Source organism: Carettochelys insculpta, chromosome 26 (genome assembly GCF_033958435.1).
Source record: "Carettochelys insculpta isolate YL-2023 chromosome 26, ASM3395843v1, whole genome shotgun sequence".
Taxonomy (NCBI): Eukaryota; Metazoa; Chordata; order Testudines; family Carettochelyidae; genus Carettochelys; species Carettochelys insculpta.
This window is the reverse complement of record NC_134162.1, coordinates 11313141-11340965: the sequence shown is the minus strand read 5'-3', so window position 1 is coordinate 11340965 and position 27825 is coordinate 11313141. Positions and strand designations below refer to the sequence as shown.

Sequence of the window (27825 nt, the reverse complement as noted above, 5' to 3'; positions counted from 1 at the left end):
AAAGTCAAATCACTCAAGCACTACAGGCAAAGTAAATCCAAGACTTGTTAGTTGTGCTGGGTTTTTCACACTCCCCAGGGTTTCATGGACTTCTTCCTCTGGCCTTGTGAATATGGGCAGGGAACTCACCAGAGCATCATTAGACAAGGAATCCCCTGTTTCTGACACCAGACTTGCAGGAAGCTTTGACTGCTAATAGTTGTCTATAATTTGGGATGGATTTGCAACTGATATCTTGGTATCAGCCCTGTTACAAGAGATTTAAAGACACACAAAAATGGTGATAGTTAAATTTGATGCACACCACAAATCGGCTTCCTGCATAATGGTGTGTTGTGCATAAAGGACCCATTGACAGGGCCACTTTCTCCTATGATAAAACTTCCAACTACAGTGGAAATCAACTTAAAAGTAAAATCATAGCAGAAGTGTGGCCTCAAAAGCAATACAGGATAAAGGAACAGAACACATTCTGAAAAGTCTCTCTCTAGATAATGGTCCAGAGATTCCTGCAGGCACAATCATTGCTAGGTGGTGACTGTCCTTACCAGGAAAAACTAGAATCATCACCCAAGAGACGACAGTTGAAATTATTTGTACTGCACTACCTAGGAGCCCACAGTCATTCAAGATCCTATTGTAGTATGCTATAACAATAAAGAGATGGTTGGAACATACCCCAAAGATCTTACAATCTACTTGCAGAGACAACAGGTGGATGGGGGTGGGGAAACTCAAGGAACAATGAGAATATTGGTCTGAATGATAGGCTGTAGCCTTGGTATACCAGCAGCCCAATCGTTCAGCTGATTTTTCTAAGCACCATGGTGAATGCGTAATGGAAATAATTGGAGGAGAATGAGGTGAGGCATATATGTTTATGGGGAGCTCCTTGCAAGTGTGTGGGGCAGCACAGGCAAAAGTGTACAAGTGATTGTTTGTGAATTCAACTAGATGGCAATGACAGATGATATATCAGAGGTGGGAATCAACATCTCAATCACACGAGAGGTAAATATGCAGGCATTAGGCTGCAAAGGACCTTGAAAGTGGAGACACATTGCTCAAGTGTGATGTAGTGGAAAACGCAGCCCTGACGTTGTAGCATTTTGTGCTTTTACTGTAAAATACTGCTGTACTATTTTCAAAGGGTAATTTGGCCTCTCTGTGAGCATCAGGAAATAAGGGCCTGGGAGGAGGCAGAGCTTGTATCCTGGAAGTCTCCCATGAAGGAAGTGGTTGCAGAAGCAGAAAGACTGACCAGACTAACTTTGCTTCCTCACTGAGATACGCTCCTAACACTTCTTTAACATTTTGCTTCCACTTCCGCTGACCACTTAGATCATCCACTTGAGCATGAAACAAGTTATGGCACCAAGAAACAGCTACAGTGCCATACAAATACTTCACTTGACATTATTGTTACAGAAAGCTAATCAACTGGAATTGCTACAGAAAAACATGCCCAGAGACTGGATACAAACTATAACTCCTTTAGTCTATTTAAAAAAAAACAAAAAACAAAAACTTAAGAAAAAAAAAAAAAAGAACACATGGGATCTGTTTGCTTTAAGGGAAGACTCAGAGAAGCAGCAGAGAACTAGGGAATAAAGAGACCAAATGGAAAAGACTTCTTCTCAAAAGTATATCTGTACAATACTGTCAAGGAACCTTACTCGAGAGTTATCAATAAGGGTAACTGATAACTAACCTAGAAATAAAGCTTGCATGATACAGAGAAATCAAGAGTTAATGGAAAATCCAGGAGTCAGCAGGGGAATAAAGAGAATGGGTTGGGGGCAAAGGATGAAAACAAGAGAAACAAACCAAGTGGGGAAAAAAGGATACTTTAAAAAAAAAAAAAAAAAAAAAAAAAAAGGCCATGCTCAACAAGGATACAAATGGAGTAATCAAAGGAGTGCTCCTGTGCAGACAGAGAGCGAGAATGAAAAGCAGCCTGCACAAGAATGAAGCCTAAATATCAAAGCCTGACATTCTCCCAAGACCGACATGGAGAAGATCGGAACGGAAGCATAGGCTTGCACAGAGACTCAAGCATATGAACCCTAACAATATTGGAACACAGGGACGTATCAATTATAGGAAGAAGAGAAACAATTTAAATCTCTCCCTGGAGGCATCAATTTGTTCCTATTACGGCCAGACAGCATCTAGAACTTCCCCTTGGTTTCGTTTATTCACAGAGAATGGCCAGCTCTTCCCTGACTGATCGTCTTATTTTTCTTACAAAAATTGCACACACAGCTTTGAACTGGATGCTAACACCTTTACTCACACAAGCAGCTTCAAAGTCAGAGGTCAGATTCCTACCAAAGTCAATGGGATGAAGTCACATGAATAATGGCTGCAGGATCAGGCTCCTTTATTATTTACAGCATAATTTCCCCTCAAAACACAAAACAGTCTCTGCATGTAAGTGTGGAGGCTGAGCATGGGAAGCTGGAGCATTTCCAAGCTTACTGTCCAAATGAGGCGGCACGAAAGTGACCTCCGCAGAGTACATCTGGCCAGCTCTTCCTTTAGAAGTGCGTGGATTTTACACCTCTTTTGATGGCATGAGCTATGTTGCTTCCTTTGGTATTTAAACCAGGAGTGTCCAACCCGTGGCCCGCGGGCCGCATGCAGCCCTGGACAGCTAGTAATGCAGCCCCACAAGATCGTAAACTTTTAACATTATTACGTGATTTATATACATTAACTGTATTATATATTTTATATGCGGCCCAAGACAATTCCTCTTCACTCAATGCGGCCCAGGCAAGCCAAAAGGTTGGACACCCATGATTTAAACCCTTTGCTTCCCTTGCTTTTTGCTGGTTGCAGTCATTCCCAAGAGCATACAAGATCTCCTGCATTGTAAACAGACGGGACACCCTGGTACTCAGTGTTTAAACATTCTATGGGGAAGCCTCAGTGCAGCAGTAAACAGGACTGGCAGCCAGTAAGAAACATTAGCAATACATTGAGTGTCTGACACCATTTGAATGTTGGCTTTGGCAGTAAATCCGACTTCCCTTATCAGCAAAGATACCTTTGAAGTGGTTGGCAACTTTCCATTTAGTTCTCCTGCAAATAAGGCCCTTCACATCATATCACAACTGTGAAAAGGGATCTCTTCATTGTAAGATAAAGAAAAAAGCTTAACTAGATAGAGGCAGACCACGCAGTCCTCAGGCACCGCACAGCCCAAGGCTGCTGGCTAAAAACAGCAGCCATCTGAAATGCTACACGCAACTCAAGTATAATCACTACTGGAATTTCAGAAATTGGTATTAAAGAAAAACATGCCAGAACTTGACAGCTAGCAATGCTGCATCCTTCTTATAACACCTTTTTACAACAGAGGGGTCTTTGAGTGCAATACAGTAGGATTTGTCTCAGCCTGTAGATTTTTTTTGCCAAAGGCTTCTAACACCTACTCCCAGCAGCTGGAGACAAAATCCACATTTCCAAAAATGTCACAGCTGCTCTTTCAGTCAAAAATTGCACAAGGAGACTGGACCCTTGCATCTGGGATCCTTTGTTGCTCTGGGGTTCACAGACACCAGCTGTGACAGAGTGCCTTTTTTTCCCTTCTATGGCAAGGGCCAGCAGTTGAAACTATTTCTCTCTAATGTGGACCTTATCACAGCCATCCAGGCCTTTTTGGCCTCAAGGCTGGATTATTACTCAGAGCTGGAGGCTGCTTGCCTGTTTATGGCTTATAACCAGCACCTTGGATTATAACCAGAAATAAAGACTGAAGTCAGGAACAATATCCCAAATTCTGATCTAAAACCTTACTGCCGTGTCATGACTCTAAATTCCATTACCTCTACCTTAAGCAGACAGGACAACAGATATCACATCTTTCCAGACATTGTCCTGCAGGAGATCCAGCTCACTGGGACTAAATCTCTTCCCAGGTAGCCACAAGCCAAACATTTGTTACCATTCAATCAATTCTCTCTTTAAAAAGAAATAAGAAAAATGGGTATTTTCCTATGTGATTTACCTGAGGATATGTAAAAAATTATGTTTTCACATATTTAAGATACAGACGAGACTACATCACCACACATCCACAAACAAGCACGGTGTGAGAGTGCACAATATGAATCTTAAAAATGAGGTACTTCGCTCTCTCTCTCCCTCCACACACACACACACACACTTACACTTTGTAGGTCAGGACCAACTACATCTGTAACATCTCTAAATCATTTCTTACTTCAAGAACAAAAAATGCTTCTCCAACAAGAAAGCATCTTTGTTCAGCTGAAAAAGATATCATGGACTTAAGCAAGGTTGTAGGTGCTGGCAAGCTCACAGAGCCAGAGTTCTGGAGACACTGCTTTCTCCACCCAAAAGAAAGAAAATACCTTGAAAACAGAACAGACTTGAATGAATGATGGAGTCCTTCGACAGTTTTCTTCTATGCAAGATAAACTACATGGAGCACATGCCATTTAAAGAGTGAGGATGACTGACATTTTCCCTATGATTTTCAGTTACATCCAAGAGGTAAATGGGACTCTAATTCCAATAAACACCCTGTGACCTGAGCCACAATGAAAGTGCAGCCATGTCCCAAATGAGATGAGAAACTGGCAATATGGTCCCAATTGCTACGTTTTCCTGTATAAAGAGTAAAATAAAAATCCTTGCAATAAATCAAGCTACTAACATCTGTAACTGAAGCACTCCCTCCAAATAAGCAAATTATGCTATGCAGATTGCAAGAGTGAGAAATGCTCTCATTACGTCACCTCCCCTGCGTCTCTTGCACTAAGTAGATCTGTTTTAAGGCTGATGAACGAAGATTCATTCTCTTGCTGTCACATTCTCCTGCATTAACCACCACTCCCACTCCATCAAACATGTGAAGGAGTAATCTCCATTTAAACACAAGATGAATAAAGTCTCTTCAGTATGGGTGCACACCTGGTGCAGGGTGTTACGGTTTCCAGATTCTGTGTAACAGTATCCGATTCCCCAAGAGAATCGGCCACTGCCACACACCACATATGGAGCCACTTTCTGCCATCTTATCAACTTCTGCTTCAACTAGCCGGCCACCATTGCTGCTGAGAAGGGTCTGGAGAGTACAGCGGATCCCAGACTGAATGAGAGGCAATGTGAGGCAGCTGGAAAAAAAAGTGGGGGGAGGTTCTAATATTCCCACATATATTCATAGGAATGTTGTACATAAGAGATGGAGATAGTTTTCATATTCTACGCAGTGGGAGACAAGCCTCAGCTACAGTACTGTGTTCAGGTCCAGGTATCATACTTCAGGAAGGATGTGGACAAATTGGAAGAGAGCAACAAAAATGAAGGGGCTTAGAAACCCTGACTCATGGGAAAAGGTTAAAAACCTGGGCACAGTTAGCCTTGATAAAAGGGGAAGGGGGAGTGACAACCTGGTAACAGTCTTCAAATATAGTCTCAGACAGACTATATATTAGTCTGTATTTTCACAAAACCAAAAAAGCAGTGTTCAAATATGTTAAGGGATGTTAGAGCAGTTGGTGATCAGTTATTCACCGTATCCATTGAAGGTAGGACAACTCATAATGGGCTTATTGTATAGTATGGGAGATTTAGATTACATACAAGGGGAAAGCATTTCTATTACAAGAACTCAACCCTGGCAAAGAAGGCTGTGAGATCTCAGGAAATTTTCAAGAATAGTTCAGACAAGTCTGTCTCAGCTGGTCTTGGTTTATTTGATGCTGCCATAGCACAGCATACTGAGCTACACGACCCCTCCAATTTCTTCATTCCTTTCTTGCAGTCCTGCTCTTTAGGATTCCTGCTCAATGGATGAGGGACACTGGCTAACAACGAGCAGGCATACAGCTCTGGAAGATAGGCACATCACTCAAGAGCCCAGTAACCACAGCAGAGGATCAACACTTTCCAAAACACCTTTATATCCATCAATATACAGAACATGCAACTATGCTGGGCTTGGGACAGCATCCCACCTCCAAGCGCTTCACAGCCACAAAGGCACTCAGTATCTTTCTGTCCCTCCACAGGCCTAGAAATAGTGAGGTCTGGAGAACCGGTCATGGTGCTGAGAGTAAAGAAAACATCCTGACTCTGACGGTAACTGTGTGTAGCTCTAGGTAAGACACTATCCATTTGTCTGTTCTCTGCCTGTCACAAGGAGTTAGGATTACATGCCTACCTACCAAACAGGTTTGTTTGGAAGATTAATTAGCTGTTTGTGCAGCTCTTGGAACTTGTAATGCATTATAAACATGTTAAGCATTATTAGTTAATTAAAATATAGTACTTGAAAACCCATGAGAGAGTGCAGCTGAATTCTATGGCTCTACACTTAACTGCTCAACAGAAACAGAGATTCTGCAGCCCACTTAACAAATCTGCTTGAGTACTTCTCTTTCTGGCCTTTATCAGCAGTTGTGCTAGTTCACACTTGACAGAATGACTGTTCTTCAGGAAGCTGAGCTATTCCAACAGAGTGCAGTATATAGTGGTTTTGAGTTCAGTTAAATATTTTTGATTTAACATTTGGCATTGTGCTTACAAATTAGGTTTCCCTGGAGAATGCAGAGATGCAAGTTTCCTTTTTAGCAACAAAGCATAACACACATAAGGTTCCATCAAATACCTGTCCAGTATTAAGACAACTTATTAAACTTGGAACCTAGTTACTAAATCCAAATTACTTGGGTTTCTGACATGGAGAGGCTTTCAGCTTCACAAGACTGAGAAACTTTAACTCACCTGTGGGGGAAAAGGACAAGTTCTTTAAAAGAAATTGATCTACATCAAATCCCACTTCAGAAGCTAACTTAAAATGTGATAAGAACACACTTGTACAGGGGAAAAAAAGTGTTGAAAGGGAGCATGTCAGTATCCAGACAAAGAGGAGAGTTTGTCAGCTTCCACAAGACTTCCTCTACCTCACACTTTCTCAGCCATCCTGTTCCCACAAAACTGTTGAAATCTGAAGAGGAGTGATTACTTATCCTCTGGAAGGATTAGAGGAACTGGCATTCAGTAATGCCATATAAGTAGCTAATTAACTATCGTTTAGTCGCCAAAAAGTTTCAAGAAGTCAGAACAAGGTCATGTTGTGACATGGCTTGAACAACACTGGTTTGGTTGCTACTTAGGAGGCACCTGATGAACACAGAAACCTTAAGTCCAAGAAAACATGAGACTGAAGCATGTCATTCCCCTTATATGCTCTGCATCAGATTACATTCTGCTACATATTGCCGCTAAGGCATTAATGCTCAACGAACACACTCAGAACGAGCACATCACTTGCTGCCATTTCCATTCCATCACAGTCAGCCAGCTGTCACTCTACCCAATCATGAGAATACTAGCAATTCCACAGCTTTGCATGAGATTCCACAGCCTTCCTTGCCCCCCTCAAGAGAATTTTTTGGGATAATGTTTTATATATAAACAACCAAAAGCTACACTCTAAACCTTGCTACATAGCATGGAGTCTCTTAACTGGTTAACAGCACATATGGATGCTCACAGAATGGCAGAACACATTCTCTTAAGACACTTCAAATGGCTGTCAAGACCACAGTGAAGAGCTGATGAAGGCCCCAATTACTGTCAAAATTTCACCGAAATAGATTTACATTTTAAAGTCACATGCACACAACTTATGCCACTGATTTTAGCATAACACCAATTAGGACCACAGCAAGCAAAAAACAGATGAAAGTCAGCCAGTAAATATTGTCAAAACCGTCCTCCTCTGTATCTCTGCATGTTATGTTACAGCACAGGACGTGTGTCTACACAATTATTCTTCAGCTGGCCACAAAAAACAATGCAGCCCTTTCATCCAACATTCTTACAATGGAAAGAACTCTCAAGCATCAAGACAAAAAATACTTCAACCTGTGCAGCCACATGGTATAATCATCAAGAAATCTCAAAGAGACCACGGCATTAATGTTTAAAGTTTCTCTTTCACATGATGTTTCATCAGCTAGACAAATATAACTTAACAGGCAAGCCACCCACTCCCACTTCCCAAATCAATTTTCAAGTGCTCTGGCAAGAAGTCATTCCTAAAAATGCCTTTTTCCCCACTTTGTGGTTTTCTCCTCTGGTTTTCAAAACAGCAGTTCGGTATCTACTTTTCAAAATTGTTTTCTTCATTATTTGGCAAAATGGAAAGGAATTCCAAAACAGATTTAACAAAAATTGTTCCACTGCAGACGCTGGTATTGTAATACATAAGTGTTTGCTGCTGTTGAAGTTTAGAGGTTGGAAACAGTTTTGAAACAAAGTCTACATAATTCTTCATATCTGCATCCGGTCAAGTGGAGAGAGTCAGGCTCCATATTCAATCTATGAACCTGAGGTCATAGAGCCTCAGAGACTGGGGCCATTCACTAAGACTTCCATTACTGCCACATGGTGATTTTGTTCTTAGCCAATTAGTGTGCTTTTAGAGTCACACCTTCACTTGTTACAGACTAACCTACTGTGTAAACAAGCCCACAAAGTTCAGGGGCAAAAGAGATCAGCAGAGCATCTAATCAGACCGCACGCATCTCACAGGGCACTAAAAGCGTCTCAGTTAACTTTGTAATGAGACCAATAACCAGGCTAAATTAAAGAACCCAGGTTCCCTTTAGGACCATCCTCAAGCCACAAAAAAAAAAATCAGACTGTAATTATGCAAGCATCCAAGGACCTCTTAGCACAGTTGTGCATAATGAAAATGTATTTGCAAGTTGCAGACAGGATAGCAAATCAACTGCAGTTTCACTTTCCAACGGAGGCAAGAAAACGTGGGTGCTGTGGCATGCTGTTACCTTCTTGAAGAGTCTCCCAGAGTCTTCACTGACTTGGACAAACCGAGGGATGATATTGTTCAAATAGATGTCACTCAGAGTCGTATGGTCCCGGCTCTCTCGCTTCACCTGGTTTAAGAGGAGATTCCAGCAATTGACTGGAGACAAGACATTCTGATCCTTCCTGAAAGGAATAGAAACAATGGGGATGAGCTATAGGACTTCAGGTCAAGCAGTCTGAAACGAGTTATCCACAGACTGTCGTCTACAGTGTAATCAGATTTCAAATATCCATTTAGGCACCATCCTCATTGGCATCATACTAATCTGACCGACTGCAAAATGTTTCAATAAAACTACTGGAAGCAGCTGCTAGATTCTAGAAATGTTTGGATGCAGTATTCTTAGACACATTAAAAAGGCATGTCCTGCCTCAGTAGTCCTTACACAACTACAACATGCTTCTCAGTCCAAAAAGGGTAAGCCCTCTATCCATGTTGGTTGGGTGACCTATACTAGAACTCTAGCTGCAACAGTAATGTTTCAATGTTTTAAACTAGCACAGGTCTCTTCCTAGCATGACCAAATTTTAAAAGACACAGAATACAGTAGATTCATTCATATCCAGCAGCCCTGGGACCAGGAGGTTGCCGGATATTCAAATATTCTGGATAACACAGAGGTATTCCTAGCAATGAATAACACTAAAGAAAAACAAGATTGGATATTAAACAAAAACGTATGCAGAGTATTTTATTTACCAACAGTAGCATTGTACACAGTAAACTTGTCCTGTATTTGCTGTATTTGTATTTACTGTCACTATACTGTATTTATAGAAAATATAACTAAAATTTACTTATGGTTAAAATGCCAGTTATTTGAGCCTTCTGGATAATAGAATGCTGGATATGAAAGTTTACTGTATAATGAAACTTTTGCATTAGTAAAGATCCCTTTCAATAAAGGAATGTGTTCTGGACCAATTCTGCATTCAGGAAGTCTGAAGTCTCTCCTAATACTATAACAAAGCCATTCTGTTTGCACAGCACAGTAAATGATTATTACTTACCTTACCCTAACTCAAAGAATTCAGCACCTTCTAGGTCACTGCCCTCACCTGGACAAATAAAGTTCTGCGAGAATCTTTATTTCCAGAAGCAGAGAGCAGAACATGTTACGCACGGTTTACAGCGATTCTGAGATATAGCACACAGTGTTTCTTTGATCATCTCCCTCCTATCCCTCACACAAGTGCTTGCTTTGTCCTAGAGCCCACTCCAGTTTTGTTTTGTTTTTTTTTAAACTACAAACTAGAAATCAGATCCTCCATTATTCAATTTCAGCACAAGGAGAGGCCGTTTCCAAGGTTGCACAACTTTTTGTAGCTGAATGTCCAGGAAAGTTACACTCTTCCTTCCCTCTTGCTCCACAAATAAATTTAAACTTTAGGATCTTCTCCAAGCCTAGGAAGTGAAATACAAAGACCTCCAAAAGCCCTCTTACCTCATCCAAACCCTATGAGAAAAGATACGTTAATCAGCTTTATTGGAACACTACACTGTGTGACTTTTCATTTTGGTAAATGAAATGGTTTGTAGCATACATTTAATATTTACATGTATTTTAAAAGATGTTAACCTACTGTGCTACCAAGCCTTTATCAAGAGTCGGATTCTCCAGGTACTTTGACTTACACATAATTGTATCAATGTAGTTGTATGTGGTCATATATCAGGGGGAATTTGATGATTTAAAAAAAATCACTTGGCTGTTTTCATGCAAAGTGGATTAATAGCCTAAGAGACTAACTTTACCATAGTTTGACCCTTGCACAGCTACTTATATTTAAGCAAAGACTGAGCACAGCATCTGCCTTGAACGATTCTGTTTTACTACATTTATATAAAAAGAGTTATTTTAGGATTTTTTTCTTTGCTTAATTTCCAATCAAAATTTCCAGCTGGGAAATATAAGATACAGCAAATATATGCTTCTCTGAGATACTTCTACTACATTTAAATGTACTATGGCTAATAGAATAATGACACCTCTACAGTTTATCAGAGGGCTGCATGAGCCCACCTTGGAATTTTCCCTTTGCCTGCCCCACATTCTATTACCGACTTTCTCCCCTTGGTGAACAAACAATGAGATTATGAAGCAAGACTAAGGATTAATGCCAGCGCAACAAAATACGGGAAAGACAACGTCCTTGCTTCACTGTGAGACAATAAAATAGACAAGTTGCCCAATTTAAGTATAAGGTTTCACAAAATTTCATTTCGGAATCCAAGCCAAGAGCTAGGCAGTGATTTTCTACAGTACCTGAGGGATTCTAGAGCACTGTTTTGGGTTGGTGGAGACGAGGCCTGGAGCTTGGCTGGAATACTCAATTTCCCTTCTGTTTATCATTTGTTTACATTTGTTTTTCCTTATGTTGTATAATTCTTGGAGGAGATACAATTGAAAATATTTTAAAAAGCCAGACTATGACAAGAATGTGTCAAAAGCTGCAAAACAGCCTAAAAAACTCATCTCTACTAAAACAAAGATAAAAATCCATCTGAAGTTTTTTTTTTCTTACCAATAGACATGTCGAATGTAAACAAACCGATTGTAAGGCAGCAAACTAGAAAGACATTTGATAGGAGTGTGTATGTTAAAGACCACAGGGAAGGTTGGCAAAAGAACAGTATCACTTGCTCACTGCTATGTTGCTCTAGAAGCACAGCAGCACCTTTTGGAATTCGTCAAATTATCCTTCTTTGTGTGATCAAGAGGCTGTACAGAGTCTGTTCTGAATGAGAAGAAAAGCCTGCAGATTTCACACTCCATAGTTTCTTTAGCACAGAAGCAGCTACAACACTCCCACCTGAGCCTTAGAATGAAATCTGAATGCAGGGGCAGAGGGTGACATACGTATATATGAATAGGGGCTTACTGTGAAGACATGTGCTCTTGTTTTAAACCAAGATCAACATTTATAAAGAATTAAAATTACTTCCAAATAGCACAAATCATTTGGCAATGATTGTAAACTTCCTGGAATTCCTAGTGGAACTGGTTACATAAAAGGAAGTGTTAGTGTGATCTCCCAGTAGCTGTTCAGTTACTGCAAACTTCTCACTGAAAAAAAGAAAAACAGCCCAATCATTGAGGACGCTGAGCGCTCAGCACAGGTTTGGTTTGAATTTTCACTAACCTTTGCTGATGGACTGCTTACTCCAATGGTCTCCCTCGACCTCTTAAGTTTGTTCCACTTCACAACTGCTCCTTTTAACCTCTCTTCCCTCCCTGTCAAGCACCTGAAGCATCATTGAGAAATATCGCTTCCTGCTGATGTACTCTGTGACAAGAGGGGCTGATGCAACAATTGAAATATGCACTGCCCCTCCACAGTTAGGAAAGCCCCTCTCTGCAAAGCCAATCACTATGTCATGCACATTTCCCAGGTACTGCCCTGCATACTAGCCGAAGTACGGCCCCAAAATAGTTTGCAACAGACAAGTAGCAATCTGGAATCGCCAGCTTCCACACAGCACATGCTTCTCTACTAAGACAGCTCTCACATAGGTATCCTTCTGCGGCAGTTTGGGGCCAGCTCAACCCACTGCTCCAAAAAAGTTGCTTTATACACTCTAAAGTTTCGTAGGTCTTCATCCCACACCCGCATAACAATGTGATCCCACCGCTCGAGTGCTGGTTTCCCTAGCCCAGAAGCAATGGTCTACCCTGTACAGGTGTTCTGTGATAGTCAAATGTATTACCAGGTTGCTACTATCCATGTCACTCAATATCGTCTGCCTGCAACTCTTCTTCCTCTGTCAGTAACCCTGCTGAAATGAGTTACGTCCTCACAACACTAAGCCCAGCACAGGAGAGAGAGGTGTGAGATCAGTGGTTTCTCTCTGCCAAAGACCGGCCATTTTACAAATGGTGGAAAAGGGAGCCAGAAACCCCTGGAGGGCTGGAAAACAAAACTGTATCTGACGGGACTTACTCATACTCCCAAGATGTGCAGTACTCTGCATTCCCATATCATCTAGTGAAAGGTGGTGTTGCCAGGCGCTGTGGGATGCCTACCCACAGTGCACTGCTCAGTCTGTCAAAAAGGGAGCTAAAAATGTGGCTGTGATCTGTTGACTCAGAGCCCAGCGTAGATGCGCTTTAGCGCTACTTTTTGGACAACGTCTAAGTGTGGACATTACTTTGGTCACCAAAATTTTGCAAATTTTTACCTTAAGTCCACACACAAACACACCCACCCCAAAACCAACAAAAAGCCCACAAACATGGAAACTTGGTGCTTGTTTCTATTGCATTTTTTACATTCCTTGTGTGTGATACCCATTTCCCCTCCATGCCCCTGACATCTATGTAGATTGTATGTTTGTCAGATCGGAAACTATTTACTATTTTGTTTGTACAGTGCTTAAAATAATGGGGCATCAATACTAGTCATTTCTTAAGGACTACAGCAATAAACATCATTAATACTACAACAGGCCCCTGTAGGCGTCTATTGTGCTACCCATATTAGCAAGCATTGGACCTACAATATTAAATAGATAAGTTTTTAAAACAAAAGAATAGTTTCAAGGCAGCTAATCTGGATGTTTGCTTCTTACCCTTAAAAAGCATATCACAGGAAATGACTGAAGCTTGTGATCTGCAGTGTTTCAAGGTCTGCAGTATAAGGAAAGGAGCAGCTTATATTCTGGGCTATTAATTTTCTCCAGCTGCTTTGATATAAAGAAAAATACCAAGCGGGTGAGAGCAAACATTGTATTTAAAGGAGAGAGCATGAGGGCTTTGTAATTTACGTACTACGCTGCACATGCTGCTGACGGACAAAAAGCAGATGGTCACAATACTGTACGTAAGTAGGTTCCAATTGATAGACATTATGCTGTATAAAAGCAAGGACTTCCTACTGTTCTGCCCCACATAACCTGATATCTGCATTTGTTGCATGCTTAACAATTTGTTGCTCAACTAAGACATTGATTGGCAATAGAGTCTTGCCCAGGAAAGGAGGGTTTCAGAGTCTCTCTCTCTCACTTACACTCACACAAAATAGCACAGACTACATTGCAGCCTGCCCATACAAAAGGAGGCACAGTTCTGCATCCTGCCTCTTCCCATTCTGGCCCCAGATAAAAGCTTTCATCACAAGAGAAAGACTTAATGGCGTATTTTACGAAGTTAAAAGCCCTTTCTCTTAGGTTGGCTGACCCCAGCAGAAGGTGCTTTCAATTTTCATAGGATAAGAGAGACCATCTTCAGTTCACAACCCAAAGAAAGAAAGGATCAGAGCAGACTAATGAAAATTTACTGTTAAAATTTGATGCAAGACAACTTGTGGAAGTAGTTGTGATGACAACTGCACACCACAGAAACTAAAGGTAAAACTGCAATCACTATTCATTAAGAATACTACTTTGTATATATACTGTGCCTTTCTTGGAAGGATGTCAGAGCACCATTAATCTCTCCCCATAAGACACATAGAAGCCGAGGCTGAGCGGATCAGTCTACTCTCCTTTATGATAGTGGATCAAGACAAGAACCCAGTGCTGGTAATTCTTGCAGTTTCCTGCTCTAGCCACTAGAAAGCCTATCTCCAATTCCTGAGGAAAGAAAATCTGTTGCTTCCTTTCTAATTCACTTGTCTCAAATAGGCCAATCCAGAGCTGCCAAACCTCCTTGCTCAGCCAGCACAACTCCTGTTACGTGAAAGCCTGCCAGCCAGCCTGCACACTGTGTCCTCTCTCACCAGGAAGGCCTGCTTCTGCCTACCTACCTCACCCCAGCTTTTCAATATATTCAACCCCACTATTACCCAACTCACCGACCACAGTGGCCATCTTACTAACTACTCTTCTATTAGGAACAAAGTGACGAACTGATATCAAGATGGCACATCCAGCTGGAAACTAGAAAACAATCACCTGCTCAATGTCTACTACCTGCTTGTACCCCAGATGCCTCCAATTCCCAGGTTCTCTCAAAACCTCCATGCTTAGTTTGCAAGAGCTGACAGAGGTATGTAGCTGCAGACAAGGTTCTGTGCAGGAGGCCAGAGCACAGCATAATAGATGTGCTTTATTTTTTAAAAATAAACCATGGCACAGAATCCAGAAATCATAGGAGATTAAAAATTTAAAATGGACAATTCCCAGCTGTCCAAACTGCTGCATTCTAACACCCAAAGCTATTCTAAGAAGGCGCATAGCAGAAATAGTGAGGGCCCATCATGGTTCAGTGACTAAAACTGCTGGTGCTTTACGGCGCCAGACAGCAGGTTGACACACTGCACGTGGTCACACATGAAAGGCAGTCTGGCAGCAAAAAATCTCAAACCCCACATGGGTCTAATTGGGATTGTCACCTTAAAGTCTATGCAGGGAGTGACACACCCTAATCTCAACCTCATTCGAACAAATATTTCCAAGTTCCTTTAATTTCAATCTTGGGCTCCCTTAACCACTTCAAAGCCTTGTTAAGATAATTCCACCTTGCATTTATGCAATCTATCGCCTCTCACTCCAACCACTTTACAAATAAACATGATTGATTGTTTGGCTAGCACCAACAACAGTGGTCTGCAATAATAAGAGGCAAAATTAAGGGCAATCCCTCTACTGAAGAGATTACAGTCGGGTGGGTGAGGGATGATGGACGGACACACAGACAGGAAAGACAGGATGGACTAGAAAAGGCAAAGCCAAGGATAGTGGAGGGGGACGGATTTCTTTTAAGTGGCTCCTGATAACAAAAGCTATATATACACACACACACAAATTAATTCAGACACCTCTGAACTGCAGCAGTCTCTGGGGTGGAATGTGGCAGCTGTTTTCACAGCATACAGCAAAGCCACACAACCAATGGAGATAGGAAGTTAAAAATGTAATTTCCAGCCATAATTACAGGCAGAATTGCAGCTATTCTTGCTCACTGCAATTCTCAGAAGGGCTGGCACATTTTATTCTGATTTCAGGTAACCCACAAGGAAAAGGAAAGTGTAAAAGCTGGATCAAATCACAACCAGTCTTCTAGGTTTGACAGCACTGCTTCAAGGGGCAAAATGTTTGAATTATATTTAATACAGACGTAAACCCAAAATACAAAGCTTGGGTCTGAACTTCCCCCGAAGTTTAGAGGCATTCACATGGAAGATGCTGATTCAGCTCAGATCATAACACTTCCTGAAGTCAGAAAAGAAGGTGCTCGGCCCCAGGGCTTAAAAAAAGAACCCCCTCTTAATCTTTAGAGACTGTGCTATGCCAAAGGTAGATCTAGAGAGCTTGTTGGAGGTCACCTTTAGCCAGGGAGGGCAAAATTTGGCCCATAGGCCAGGTCCAGCCTGTCAACTCTTTTATTTCAGCCCATGGCCTACTTCTGGCATGGGGCAGCAATACTCAAAGGGGTTGGCTGCTCCCTGGGGCTCTCTGTGTTGCAGGGAGGAGAGCTTCACACACTGCTCCAGTCCCCAGCAAATTCTCCCAGCTCCTCCGCAGCCTCTCCCAGCAGCACAGAGAGCCACATTCAACAGCCAGCAGCTTTGAGCTGTGTGGTGGGCAGAGAAGCCTGCCTGAAAGTGCTGCTTACCAGGAGCTGTTTAATTGGGTGCCTCCAGGCCAGAGGATGCCTCTGTCTCCCCACCCCCTCCCACATGCGGAACCCCCTCTTATGCCCCTCCCCAAGCCAGAATCCTCTCCTGCACCCAAACCCTCTCCTGGACTCTTCATGGCAATACCCTGGTCCCAGATCATCCCGCATCAACAATTACTGCCCATGACTGAACTGGATTTGAGCATTTATGGGGAGAAATGGCGGAAAGGGAGGTTGCACCCAGCTTAAAAATCTAACCAGTTTCTTAAGGTGTGTGGCTTTTTGGAGACTTGTCTTTGCAAAGTCCTGGAGTTTCATTTCACAGATTTTAGTCTGTCCAAGTACAGTGAAAGACTAATCCCAGACCTTCTAAGTTATTAAATGACCCAGCCACATGATCTCTGGCCAAGGAAGTTGTAGAACAACAGACCATTTGTCTCTTCTAGCAAAATCACAAAACAGGACAGTTCATGAAGTGAGGTGTCGCTGCAAGGTACCACTGCCCAGTACTGGAGCACCTTCTCCTAAAGGAGTTGTTCAACAAGATGACTATAACTGATGAAGGTAGGGAGAAGTCAGGAAACAATAGCTGGAAAAGAATAAATATAGCACAAGAGAACAGCTTTGCAACCAATGTAAACCTCTGAAAAATTTAGCCTTCAAGTGGACACTGCCTGGGGACTTCACATCTGGGAGTATACAAGTTCTCCAGCTGCCCTTCAACTTCATTATTACTAAGCGAACTTTCTGCTGTCATGCTAGAAATAGGTGCTCAAAAGGGACATAATACTGAAAAAAATTGAAAATGGACTTTATACACCATAAAAGCAGAAGAAAACTATTTTTAATAAAACATTTTACATGTCAGTTTAAAAGCCAACAGATCACGTGGCCTCATTGGCCACTGAGTCCTTGTCCACACTAGGCCTGATTTCCTGATACAGGCACTCCCATTGAATCTCGACCAAGAGTAGGATTCCTAACGCAGGCAGGCTCTGAGAGCATTTTAAATGACTAAGAACTTCCCCCACAGAATACTGGGCATTTTAAATGCCTGTTTTTTTGTAAATGGCAGTGTTTCAGTCTCCAGCAACCCTTGCTCAGCAGAACTCTGCTCATCCAATGGTTTTCCTTTACTAATTAAGAGAATGACATGGAACCCTTTTGTTTTGAACCCTCCTCCTCTCCAACAGTTGTATGGCATTCGCAAACAGACAGAAAGAAGAAAGAAAAAACAGGTCACATGAAATACTAAACATTCACAGCATCTCTAACTTAAGCTTGCGTTCAGTATTGCACGGGACTTTTAATTTTCTGTGGGAGTGCAGCATGTTTTATGCCTGAGGGGCAAGCGAGACAAGGACCAAGTTCTTCATATATCTTGCATGGATTTATAGAGCCTCCTGAAGACAAAACATTTCCAAAGAATGGAAGCTACTTTGGCCATTGGCTAGTGTAACTGGATTTAGTTTTGGATCAGTGCCATAGTAGACTGACTGACTGAAGGATCAGTGATCATTTAAAACTCTGATATTGTACACCATTTAGGATAGCAATTAATGTTTTTGCCCCACTGGAACATAGGAGTCGGCTACCCAGACATTTATGGTTATAGACCTGGTAAATGATTTTTTTTTTTTCATATCACAGCATCATTGTTATGATTTTACTATTCCCATATAACATCAATTGCAACATTAGTGTAGTGGCTACTATCCTGTCAGCTATTAGCTCTACAAACTCATGCTCCCCCATCCCCAGAACCGTTTAGAGAGTATGCAGCATTACTCCCTTTGTGCGCAGTGACTGTTAAAACACAGTAACAAGGATAGGGTGAGAAATAAATATTATGACATACTGAAGTCCTATCAGGGCTACTAGATAGATGGAAGCTGAATTTATACCAGGACAATTGGGTTCTGTAATTCCTCACCTGTGCAGATCCACTTGTGGTCACAATGATGGAAGATTTAGTGTGGACAAGCCTCCTGAACCATCCAACTGTACACTGGGGACAGATGATATGAAGGCAAAACACCACCAACACACCCTCCCTGTGTCTACACAAGTCTAGTGGAGACTCGTGTCTAACCTTCCAGGTTTTGGCAAGAGTTACTGAGCAGGCCAATGCCTTTAGAATAAGAAATAAAAAATGTGTGATTTCTAATGAAAAACATGTAAGAGGACAAAATATCACTTAAGAACATTAATAGTTAACTGGTAAGCTTCACCCAAAGCTGATAAGGGTTACTGGCTTACAGCCAGATGAGACACTTCTGCTCAGCCAGAGCAGCCCTTGTCCACAGCAGGCCCAGCCCGGGAGTGATGTAGGCAAGGGCACTAGAGCATGGCAGGGGCAGCACCCCTAGCTGCCCTCCTCCCATTTAACCCATTAAACATTTAACCAGTTAACTAAAGAGGATTTTACATCTCTCATATCATTATAATTATAACTTTAAAAAATTCATCCCTATCTAATAATATACTTGCCAAACTATCTTACTAAATCCATCCAAAAACCTGAATCCTTCCCCCCCATCTCTGCCAAATAAGCAATCCTAATAGTAAGTTTGTGTAGATACCGATTTGAATCAGCATCTTAAAGCCTTCCTGACACTGCTCAATGGAAATTCAAAAATTCCAAGCACTGACATATATCCCAGCTTTCCAACCTTCCTTCCAAACATTCCAGTTCAGAACATCTGTTGTTTACAAGCGCTCAGCCTAAAGGCTGCCAGACCTGTTCTGCATCCTCTACTTCAATTCACAGGCTGCCAGGAAGTCATCTGAATTTCATGCTGAGATGTCTTGGCCATTCCTCTATTTAGCAGTTGTCAACTAATGCTCAGCATCATACTTCTGAAGATTATCCTGGTTCTGGAAAGCTATTTTATAATCTTGCTTTATATTATAATCCTGCAGTCTTATATTTGTTTAGTCTTTTTTAATAATAATATTCTCCCTTTAAGGAAATCACTGTACATTGGCGATGCTGTTAATAAATTCTTCATGGTATTTGCCACTATGGATGAATGGGCAGATCAAATCATGGAAGATTCAGAATTTTGAATGTTAGCCTGAAAGGGGCTGAGGGTATGAGGAACCCCACAGCGGTTTCATGACCCCTTCAGTAGTTGTAGACACGACAGTCCCTGTTTTGTCCTGCTTCTTCAAAGGAACGCCCACAAGACTGAAGGCCGTTCACATCAACATCATCTGCAAGGCATATGGAGAGTAAAGAAAGGTTACTCACCGTAGTAACGGTGGTTCTTCGAGATGTGTCCCCGTGGGTGCTCCACAATAGGTGTCGGGCTCGCCCGGCGCCGCAGATCGGATCTTCCAAGCAGTTTCTGCTGGACCGCGCATGCGCCGGCGCGCGCCGCTCCCTTGCGCGCTCCTAGCCACGTGCGCGATCCGGTCCCCGCCAGTTCCTTGACCAACTGCCTCGGATGCTCCTGCAAAACACTAACAGAGATCCGAAGCGGGGAGGATGGGCGGGTAGTGGAGCACCCACGGGGACACATCTCGAAGAACCACCGTTACTACATGAGTAACCTTTCTTTCTTCTTCGAGTGTCCCCGTGGGTGCTCCACAATAGGTGACTACCCAGCAGTAACCCAAGATAGGAGGTGGGTAATCGGATTATGTGCAGCTTGTCCCCGAGAGGACCGCTGTCGAGAGACGGGTATCCTCTTGGAAAACCCTGTGAAGGGCGTAATGTTTGGCGAAGGTGTCATAGGATGACCAGGTCGCCGCTCTGCAAATGTCTTTTAGCGCAACGCCCTTGAAAAAGGCTGTTGATGCCGCCACCGCCCTAGTGGAACGAGCCCTGGGAGTGGCCAATAAAGGAGTCTTTTTGAGTTCGTAGCACATTTTTATGCAGGATACGATGTGCTTCGAGATTCTCTGCGAAGAGAGACCTTCTCCTTTCAATTTGGGAGCGAGAGAGACTAGGAGTCTATCCGTTTTCCAGAAGGACTTGGTCCTGTCTACATAGAAGGCTAGTGCCCTCCTCACGTCCAGGAGGTGTAGGCGCGCCTCTTTGTTAGAGTTATGAGGCTTTGGATAAAACGAGGGTAAAACAACAGGTTCGTTAATGTGAAACTCAGAAGAAACCTTGGGAACAAAGGCTGGATGCAGCCGTATGGTTACCGCCTCCTTGGAAAAAACAGTGCAGGGTGGCGTTGCCATAACTGCCGTAAGCTCGCTCACCCTGCGAGCTGACGTACTTGTGAGAAGAAAGGTCGTCTTTATCGTAAGGAGGCGGAGGGAAACCGTGGCCAAGGGCTCGAACGGTGGTCCCGTTAGCGCGTTAAGCACCAGGTCCAAGTTCCACGAAGGTGGAAGCGGTTTCCGAGGGGGGTATAGGTTTACCAACCCTTTGAGGAACCTCGTAACCATGGGATGGGCGAACACCGTGTGCCCTTCCTCCTCGTGTCTGAACGCCGAAATGGCGGCAAGGTGGACCTGTAACGAGGATAGTGAGAGTCCTCCTCTCTTGAGGTCCAGTAAATACTCTAATATTACAGGTATAGGCACCGAAAGGGGGGCCAGCTGTTTGGTAGCACACCAAGCCGTGAAGCGAGTCCATTTCTGCTTGTAGGTCTTCCTGGTGGAAGTCCTCCTGCTACTTTCTAGGACTTGCTGCACTTCCTCTGTGCATGCGCTCTCTAGGGAGCTGAGCCATGGATTAACCACACTTGTAGTCGCAGGCCTTGGGGGTGCGGATGCACTATGGACCCCTGGGCTTGCGTGAGCAGATCCGGCGCCACCGGAAGAGGCATCGGTGGACGGTCCGACATGCGCAGGAGTAGGGGGAACCATTGCTGTCGATCCCACGTTGGGACTATCAGGATCATTCGGGCTCCTTCCCTCCTGGCTTTCTGCAAGACTTTGTGGATCAGCACTGTGGGAGGAAAAGCGTAAAGCAGGGGGCCCCTCCACGAGATCGCGAACGCGTCCCCCAGGGACCCCCATCCCATTCCTGCCCTGGAGCAGAATCGTGGGCACTTCTTGTTGTGTTGAGTGGCAAACAGGTCTATCTGGGGAAAACCCCATGCGTGGAAAAACGGTCGTAGCAGATCGGGACGGATCTGCCACTCGTGCGCGAGTGCGAAACGCCTGCTCAGCTGGTCTGCCTTCGCATTGAGAGTGCCTGGTAAGTACAAGGCTTTCAAGATTATATTGTTGGCGATGCACCAGTTCCATAACCGGACTGCTTCCGCACATAAGGCACGGGACCGAGCTCCTCCTTGCCGGTTTATATAAAACATGGTGGAGGTATTGTCTGTACTGATCCCGACGACTTTGCCTTGTATATGGTCTCGAAAGTGTCTGCAGGCGTTGAACACTGCTCTGAGCTCCAGTATATTCATGTGCAGTGACTGCTCCGTGGAGGACCACAGCCCTTGAGTCACCTCTTCGCCCATGTGTGCTCCCCACCCTATGAGGGAGGCATCTGTAGTAAGAAAAACCGATATTTGTGGTTGGTGGAAGGATACCCGTTAGCAAGTTCTTGGGGTTTAACCACCATTGCAGGGATTTGCGCACCTCTGCTGTGGGCGACACCACCCTGTGAACGGTGTGTGCTGCCGGTTTGTATACGCTCGCCAGCCAGTGCTGCATGCTACGCATGTGTAACCTGGCGTTCTGTACTACGAACGTCGCCGCTACCATGTGGCCCAGCAGCTGTAAGCACGTCAGGACCGGCACCGTAGGGCTGAAGGTGATGACCTGCACGAGGGAGCCGATGGCCCGAAAGCGAGTCTCTGGTAGATATACTCTCGCTGTAATAGAATTTATGCGTGCCCCCATGAACTCTATGTCCTGTGTGGGGTCTATCTTTGATTTTGCCAGATTGATAACCAGGCTGAGCGAAGAGAACGTGCCTGCTGTGACGCGTATCATGCGTAGTACCTCCTCCTTCGAGACCCCTTTGAGTAGGCAGTCGTCCAGATACGGGAATATAAATACCCCCTGTCTGTGCAGGTAGGCTGACACCACTGCCAAGGTCTTGGTGAAGACTCTGGGGGCCGAGGAGAGGCCAAATGGTAGGACCTTGTACTGAAAATGTTCTTTGCCTACCATGAACCGGAGGAATCGCCGGTGAGCCGGATGGATAGTTATGTGAAAATACGCATCTTGTAAATCGAGGGCTGCAAACCAATCTCCATCGTCCAGTGCCGTAAGGATGGAGGTGATTGTGATCATCCGCAAGCGTTGCTTGCGCAGGTACCGGTTGAGGCCTCAAAGATCTAAGATGGGCCTCCAGCCTCCTGTCTTTTTCTCCGTGAGGAAGTACCTCGAGTAGAACCCTTTTCCTTGCAGTTGCTCCGGCACTCTTTGCACTGCCCCTATGAGCATGAGATGGTCTACCTCCTGCTTGAGCCTCGCTACATGGGAGGCCTCCTGGAGGTAGGAGCGACTGGAAGGGGATGGCGTACCCCGTGGCTATGATCTCCAGCACCCATTTGTCTGTGGTGATCCTTTGCCACTGGTTGTAGAATGGTCGGAGGCGATGGTGGAATAGCCGCTTCGGATGACCTTGTGCGATGGTAGTGATGGCACAGCCCTGGATCTGTGTGTCAAACTTGTGGCCTTTGGCCCTGCCCCAAGGACGCACGGCTCTGTTGTGAATGTCGCCTAGGAGTTCTGTACTGCTGGTGCTGTTGATGTCGCCCTTGCTCGTACCCCATGTGGTACTGGGGACGCTGTTGCTGGTACCGTCTTTGTTGAGGGTAGTACTTTTTCTTTCTGTATGGAGGGGTGTAAATCCCCAGGGTCCTAAGTGTGGCTCTTGAATCTTTACTGGAATGAAAGACCGAGTCAGTTGATTCAGCAAACAGCTTCTGCGAGTCGAAGGGAAGATCGACTATCTTTGCCTGCAGATCCCTCGGTATACCCGAAGTCTGGAGCCAGGACTCCCTTCGCATCACCACTGCCATAGCTGTGGAACGTGCTGCTGTGTCCGCAACATCCAGGGTGATCTGAACTCCCGTCCTCGAGGCCGCGTAGCCTTCTTGCACGATGGCCTTGAGCATTGGTTTCTTGTCCTCTGGAAGCGAGTCCATGAGGGAGGTTAACCTAGTGTAGTTGTCGAAATTATGGTTCGCTAAATGCGCTGCGTAATTTGCCATTCGCAACAGTAGAGTGGAGGAGGAGTAGACCTTTCTGCCGAACAGCTCTAGCTTCTTGGCATCTTTGTCTGTTCCCCCTGTCCTGAATTGAGATGTCTTTGATCTTTGTTGCGACGACTCCACCACCAAGGAATTTGGTTGCGGGTGGCTGAACAGGAACTCCATGCCCTTCGCCGGCACGAAGTATTTCTTCTCCGCTCTCTTGTGGACAGGCGGAATAGTCACAGGGGTCTGCCATATCGTAGTGGCGGACTCCAAGATTGCTTCATCAAGCGGTATTGCTATTTTGGAGGAGGCCGGAGGTCTCAGATTTTTGAGGAGCTTATGGTGTTTCTCTTGCACCTCTGCTGTCTGGATGCCTTGCGTGAAGGCCACCCTCTTAAACAGCTCTTGAAACTGTTTGAGATCGTCCGGAGGATGGACGTCCCCCGGGGCCGTAGCCTCGTCCGGGGAGGAGAGCGAGGAACCACTGGGGTACGCCTCTCTGGACCCTTCCGGTTCCTGTTGGTGATGGTACACCCTCTCGCTAGAGGCTTGCGAGGGAAAATCTCGGGGTTCCATAACCAGTCCCCCCTGAGATACTTGAGTCTCTGTCCCCGTTCGTGATTGCCCTCGGGGATACGAGATCGTCTGTGGGGATCTTTCCCTGGTAGATTGCCAGTGGTGTCTATGCCCTGCGTGATAGGGGTGACCATGGCAGTATAGGCACTGTTCTTGGGAAGGTGACCTAGACCACTCCCTTGGTGCATACCCTCTGCGTCTGAGGGAGCGAGATCGTCGAGAGATCTGGGACACTGGAGAGAGCGATTTTGGGTAGTATTCCAGCGGCTCAAACCCCAGGAAGGGTGAAGGTGGTCCCAGCCAGGGCGAGGCTGGTTGCAAAAATGGAGACGGGGGCTCCAGGTAGGCTGGGGGGACCCCTGCCTTCTGGTTGGAGTCTGCAGCATAAGCGGAGGGCTGAAAGAAAGCAACTCCGCAGCCCTGTCTGGAGAGGGGCTGCGGTGCCTCGTTTTGTGTGCAGCCTTCCCCCTCCCTTGAGGAGGTAACTCCGCCCCCTGGTGTGTAGGGGATCTCTGCCCCGTCCGCGCTGTGCTCAGCACGCTCATGGGCGGTGCCACACGGGCGGTGTCCTCCGGTGCCTGCAGGCTGCGTGCCTGCGCGCTCTGCACCGCCAGTTCCCCGGGGGTCGGTGCCGCTGCTTGCGGTGCTGCCGGTACCGGCGCTTGTTTAGCCGCCGCCCTGCCTGCGGTGCGGGGCGGCTGTTTGATTATCGGAGGCTGAGCCGCTTCCACGTGGCTCTCTGTGCCGCCGCCAATCAGCTGTTGCTGCGGCTGGGGGCTGCGCGCTCCTCCCGTCCCGCTCGCTGTTGCTGCCGGCAGGGATCGGGCTGGGGAGGCTTTCCTCCATTTTTGCGCTGATGGGGTGAGGGAGGCGGCTTTCCTTTTAAGGGCCCCGGAGGGTCCCTCCTGCTGCGGCTGCTCCGGCACGTCTGGCTGGAGGGCCTCATCGAAGAGCAGCATTTTAAGCAGCATCTCCCTGTCCTTCCTTGCTCTGGCTGTTAGTTTTGCACAGAAGGAGCATTTCTGCGTGACATGGGACTCCCCCAGGCACCTTATGCATAGACTGTGCCCATCAGACGCTAGCATTGCCTCTCGGCAGGACTCACATTTCTTAAATCCTGAAGAGGACATTGTTGGTGAGTCTTTCAGTTGTTAACGGGTACTTAGCACCTTCTCTGTGCTGTTTTTCCCCTTCTCCGATGGCCTGCCACGGCAGGAGGGCTGATGGCCCTAGGCTCCTGGCCTCCGGTGTTCCGCTTGTTACTGGGACTGGACTGAATGCCGTCCCGCTTGTTTGTTTTTTTTTGTTTTTTTTTTGAAAAATAACAACTGGCTAACTTGCAGTAGCCTAAGAACTTGAAAACTTTAAAGAAAAAACAGTTAAAACCATTGAATACGCTAACTTGGCCTTAGCCTAGTTCAGATTCCCTCTGCAGCCGACGGCGGTTAAGAGGAACTGGCGGGGACCGGATCGCGCACGTGGCCAGGAGCGTGCAAGGGAGTGGCGCGCGCCGGCGCATGCGCGGTCCGGCAGAAGCTGCTTGGAAGATCCGATCTGCGGCGCCGGGCGAGCCCAACACCTATTGTGGAGCACCCACGGGGACACTCGAAGAAGAACTACTGTTCTGGGTGCCACGATTTTGGAGTGCCCAACTTCAGACATCTCAAAGGGGCTAGATTTTGCCAGTGCTGAGTATCCACCATTTCATAATCAGGGCACACAGCTGCACCTACCAACAAATTGATGGTCTATCTTCCAGGGTTCGACTTAGCACACCTAATGGAGATACACTAAATTCAACTGTCATGGAGCTGCTGCTGACCCCAGTACTCCTCGCAGTTGTGAGGAGCAAGGGAAGTTGAAGGGAGAGTTTCTCCCATTGACCTCCCACGATGTGGATGGCTGGGAAAATAAATAAATAAATACACAATAAAATCAAGTTTAGATATGTTGACACCAGCTAGGCAAATCCAAACACAAACATTGCTTATCTAAGAATCAGTATTTACCTCCTACTGCAGACCTGGCCTTGGGCTCCAGAAACTTGAGAAGCTGGGCTGCAAGGGAAACAGCTCTTATTTTGAATCCTACAGCCTCTAAAGGAGTACCAAGCAATGGGTACTAAAGATGCTCACCAAATAAGTGCTCGGATACATATCATTTCTCTTGAGAAGTCCCTCCAGGAGACATGGTCTAATGGTCAATAGCAAGTGAAATCCAAGTTCTCATTCTGATCATCATCAAGTTGGCCATCAACAGCACCACCGTGGTTAAGTCAATGTGTCTCACCTTACCAAGCTGTAAAATGGGGACAGCAGTCATGTACATTGGTAAATCATTTAAATGATCCAGTGAAGGTGGTTGTATAATGTTGTGCCAAAGCAAACAACTTTAAGTCTACCACTGTCTATTTATAGCTTATTGCAAATAGCTAGGGGCCTAGATTCCAAAATATCCTCTTAAAGGAAGGGAGCAGCTGCCTCAAGCCCAACCTCATGATGTGGCAAGGCCTAACAGAAATAAACCCAATGCAGCACACACATCTGCATCTCACAGTGCCCACATCTACTGCTCTGTTTGTGTATGCCAGCATGAGTGATAATGACATCCCAATTTCCAGGCTGAAACTTTGAGCCTGTTGCTCTTGACAGCATTCCATTATATAAAGCATATACAGTAACTTGACAACTGCATGCTGGTTTTTCATTAAGAAAGTACATGCAAATTATAGGGTAGTTCCCTGACAAGTTTCCTCCTCTAACTTTGTTAGGCCATCTAAAAATTGCCACTATTGTGAGTGACATGGTAAACCACCACTGAACAATATGGTATCTCGTGACGTAACTGTCATTTTACATGAAGGAATGTGGTGGTGTGTATATTTAGGGTTCGTGGCTCTCGACTGCAGAGTTGCCACGTGGCTGTTGTCCCAGAAATCCACAGGGACAGAAGTCAGACAGTTGGATTTGCTTAGATAGTCTTGTAGAAATGTTTAAATCAGAATAGAACTTGAAAAATGTGTAAAAGACGAACAAAAAAGCCTCACCCTTTTGGCTAACTTCTATCTGGACTGCTTATAAGAGAATAGCATTTGTGATGGTTAATGATGATTTGAACGAAACCACAACTGGTGAGCGTGACCACAAAGCCATCTACTGGCTGACTAATAACAGCAATATCAAATATTAAACTACAGGTGCATTCAATACTTCAAACTGGGACATAAAATGGGCTTGCAGACAGGAAGGTAGCAGCTGTATCTAATAAAGAACATTTACTCAAGGTTCTGCCTTGTTTAGATTCGCCTTTTTTCTAAATTTGTTCAACAGGACAGGCTCCTGACCCTCAATATAGACACATTTGTGTCACATTTAGCTGAGTGATGTGCAAGGAAACATGGCAGAGATGCAACAAAATATGGGCAAATGAGAAATTTTTCACTCATGACTCTGGACACATTGCTTGATTGCAAGAGCAGCAGGATCCAGTCTGTCCAAAATGTTGCTGATACAACTGCCCCTCTATTCTCCATATTAAAATTCTTCATAATTTACTCTTGCCTACTCCACTGGCCTCATGTTCTTGTCCTCCCTTCAAGGCCACTTCTGTGCATGTTCCCTACTTCTTTTACCTTTCCATATCAATCCCTTTGTGAGCCTGCCAGGTTTCCATTGTCTATGTAGTGTTCTTTCATTCTC

At 44.8% G+C, this 27825-nt stretch overlaps 1 protein-coding gene across 3 annotated transcripts in view; it reads right to left on the bottom strand.

The window, feature by feature from the left end:
- SRGAP2 (SLIT-ROBO Rho GTPase activating protein 2) overlaps positions 1-27825 on the bottom strand; it is a 196833-nt gene that overhangs the window by 82948 nt on the left and 86060 nt on the right. For all 3 annotated transcript variants that reach the window (XM_074977234.1, XM_074977235.1, XM_074977236.1), the window contains exon 3: positions 8832-8994. In XM_074977234.1, coding sequence (XP_074833335.1) covers positions 8832-8994 — 163 coding nt within the window. The remainder of the gene's footprint in view (positions 1-8831; positions 8995-27825) is intronic.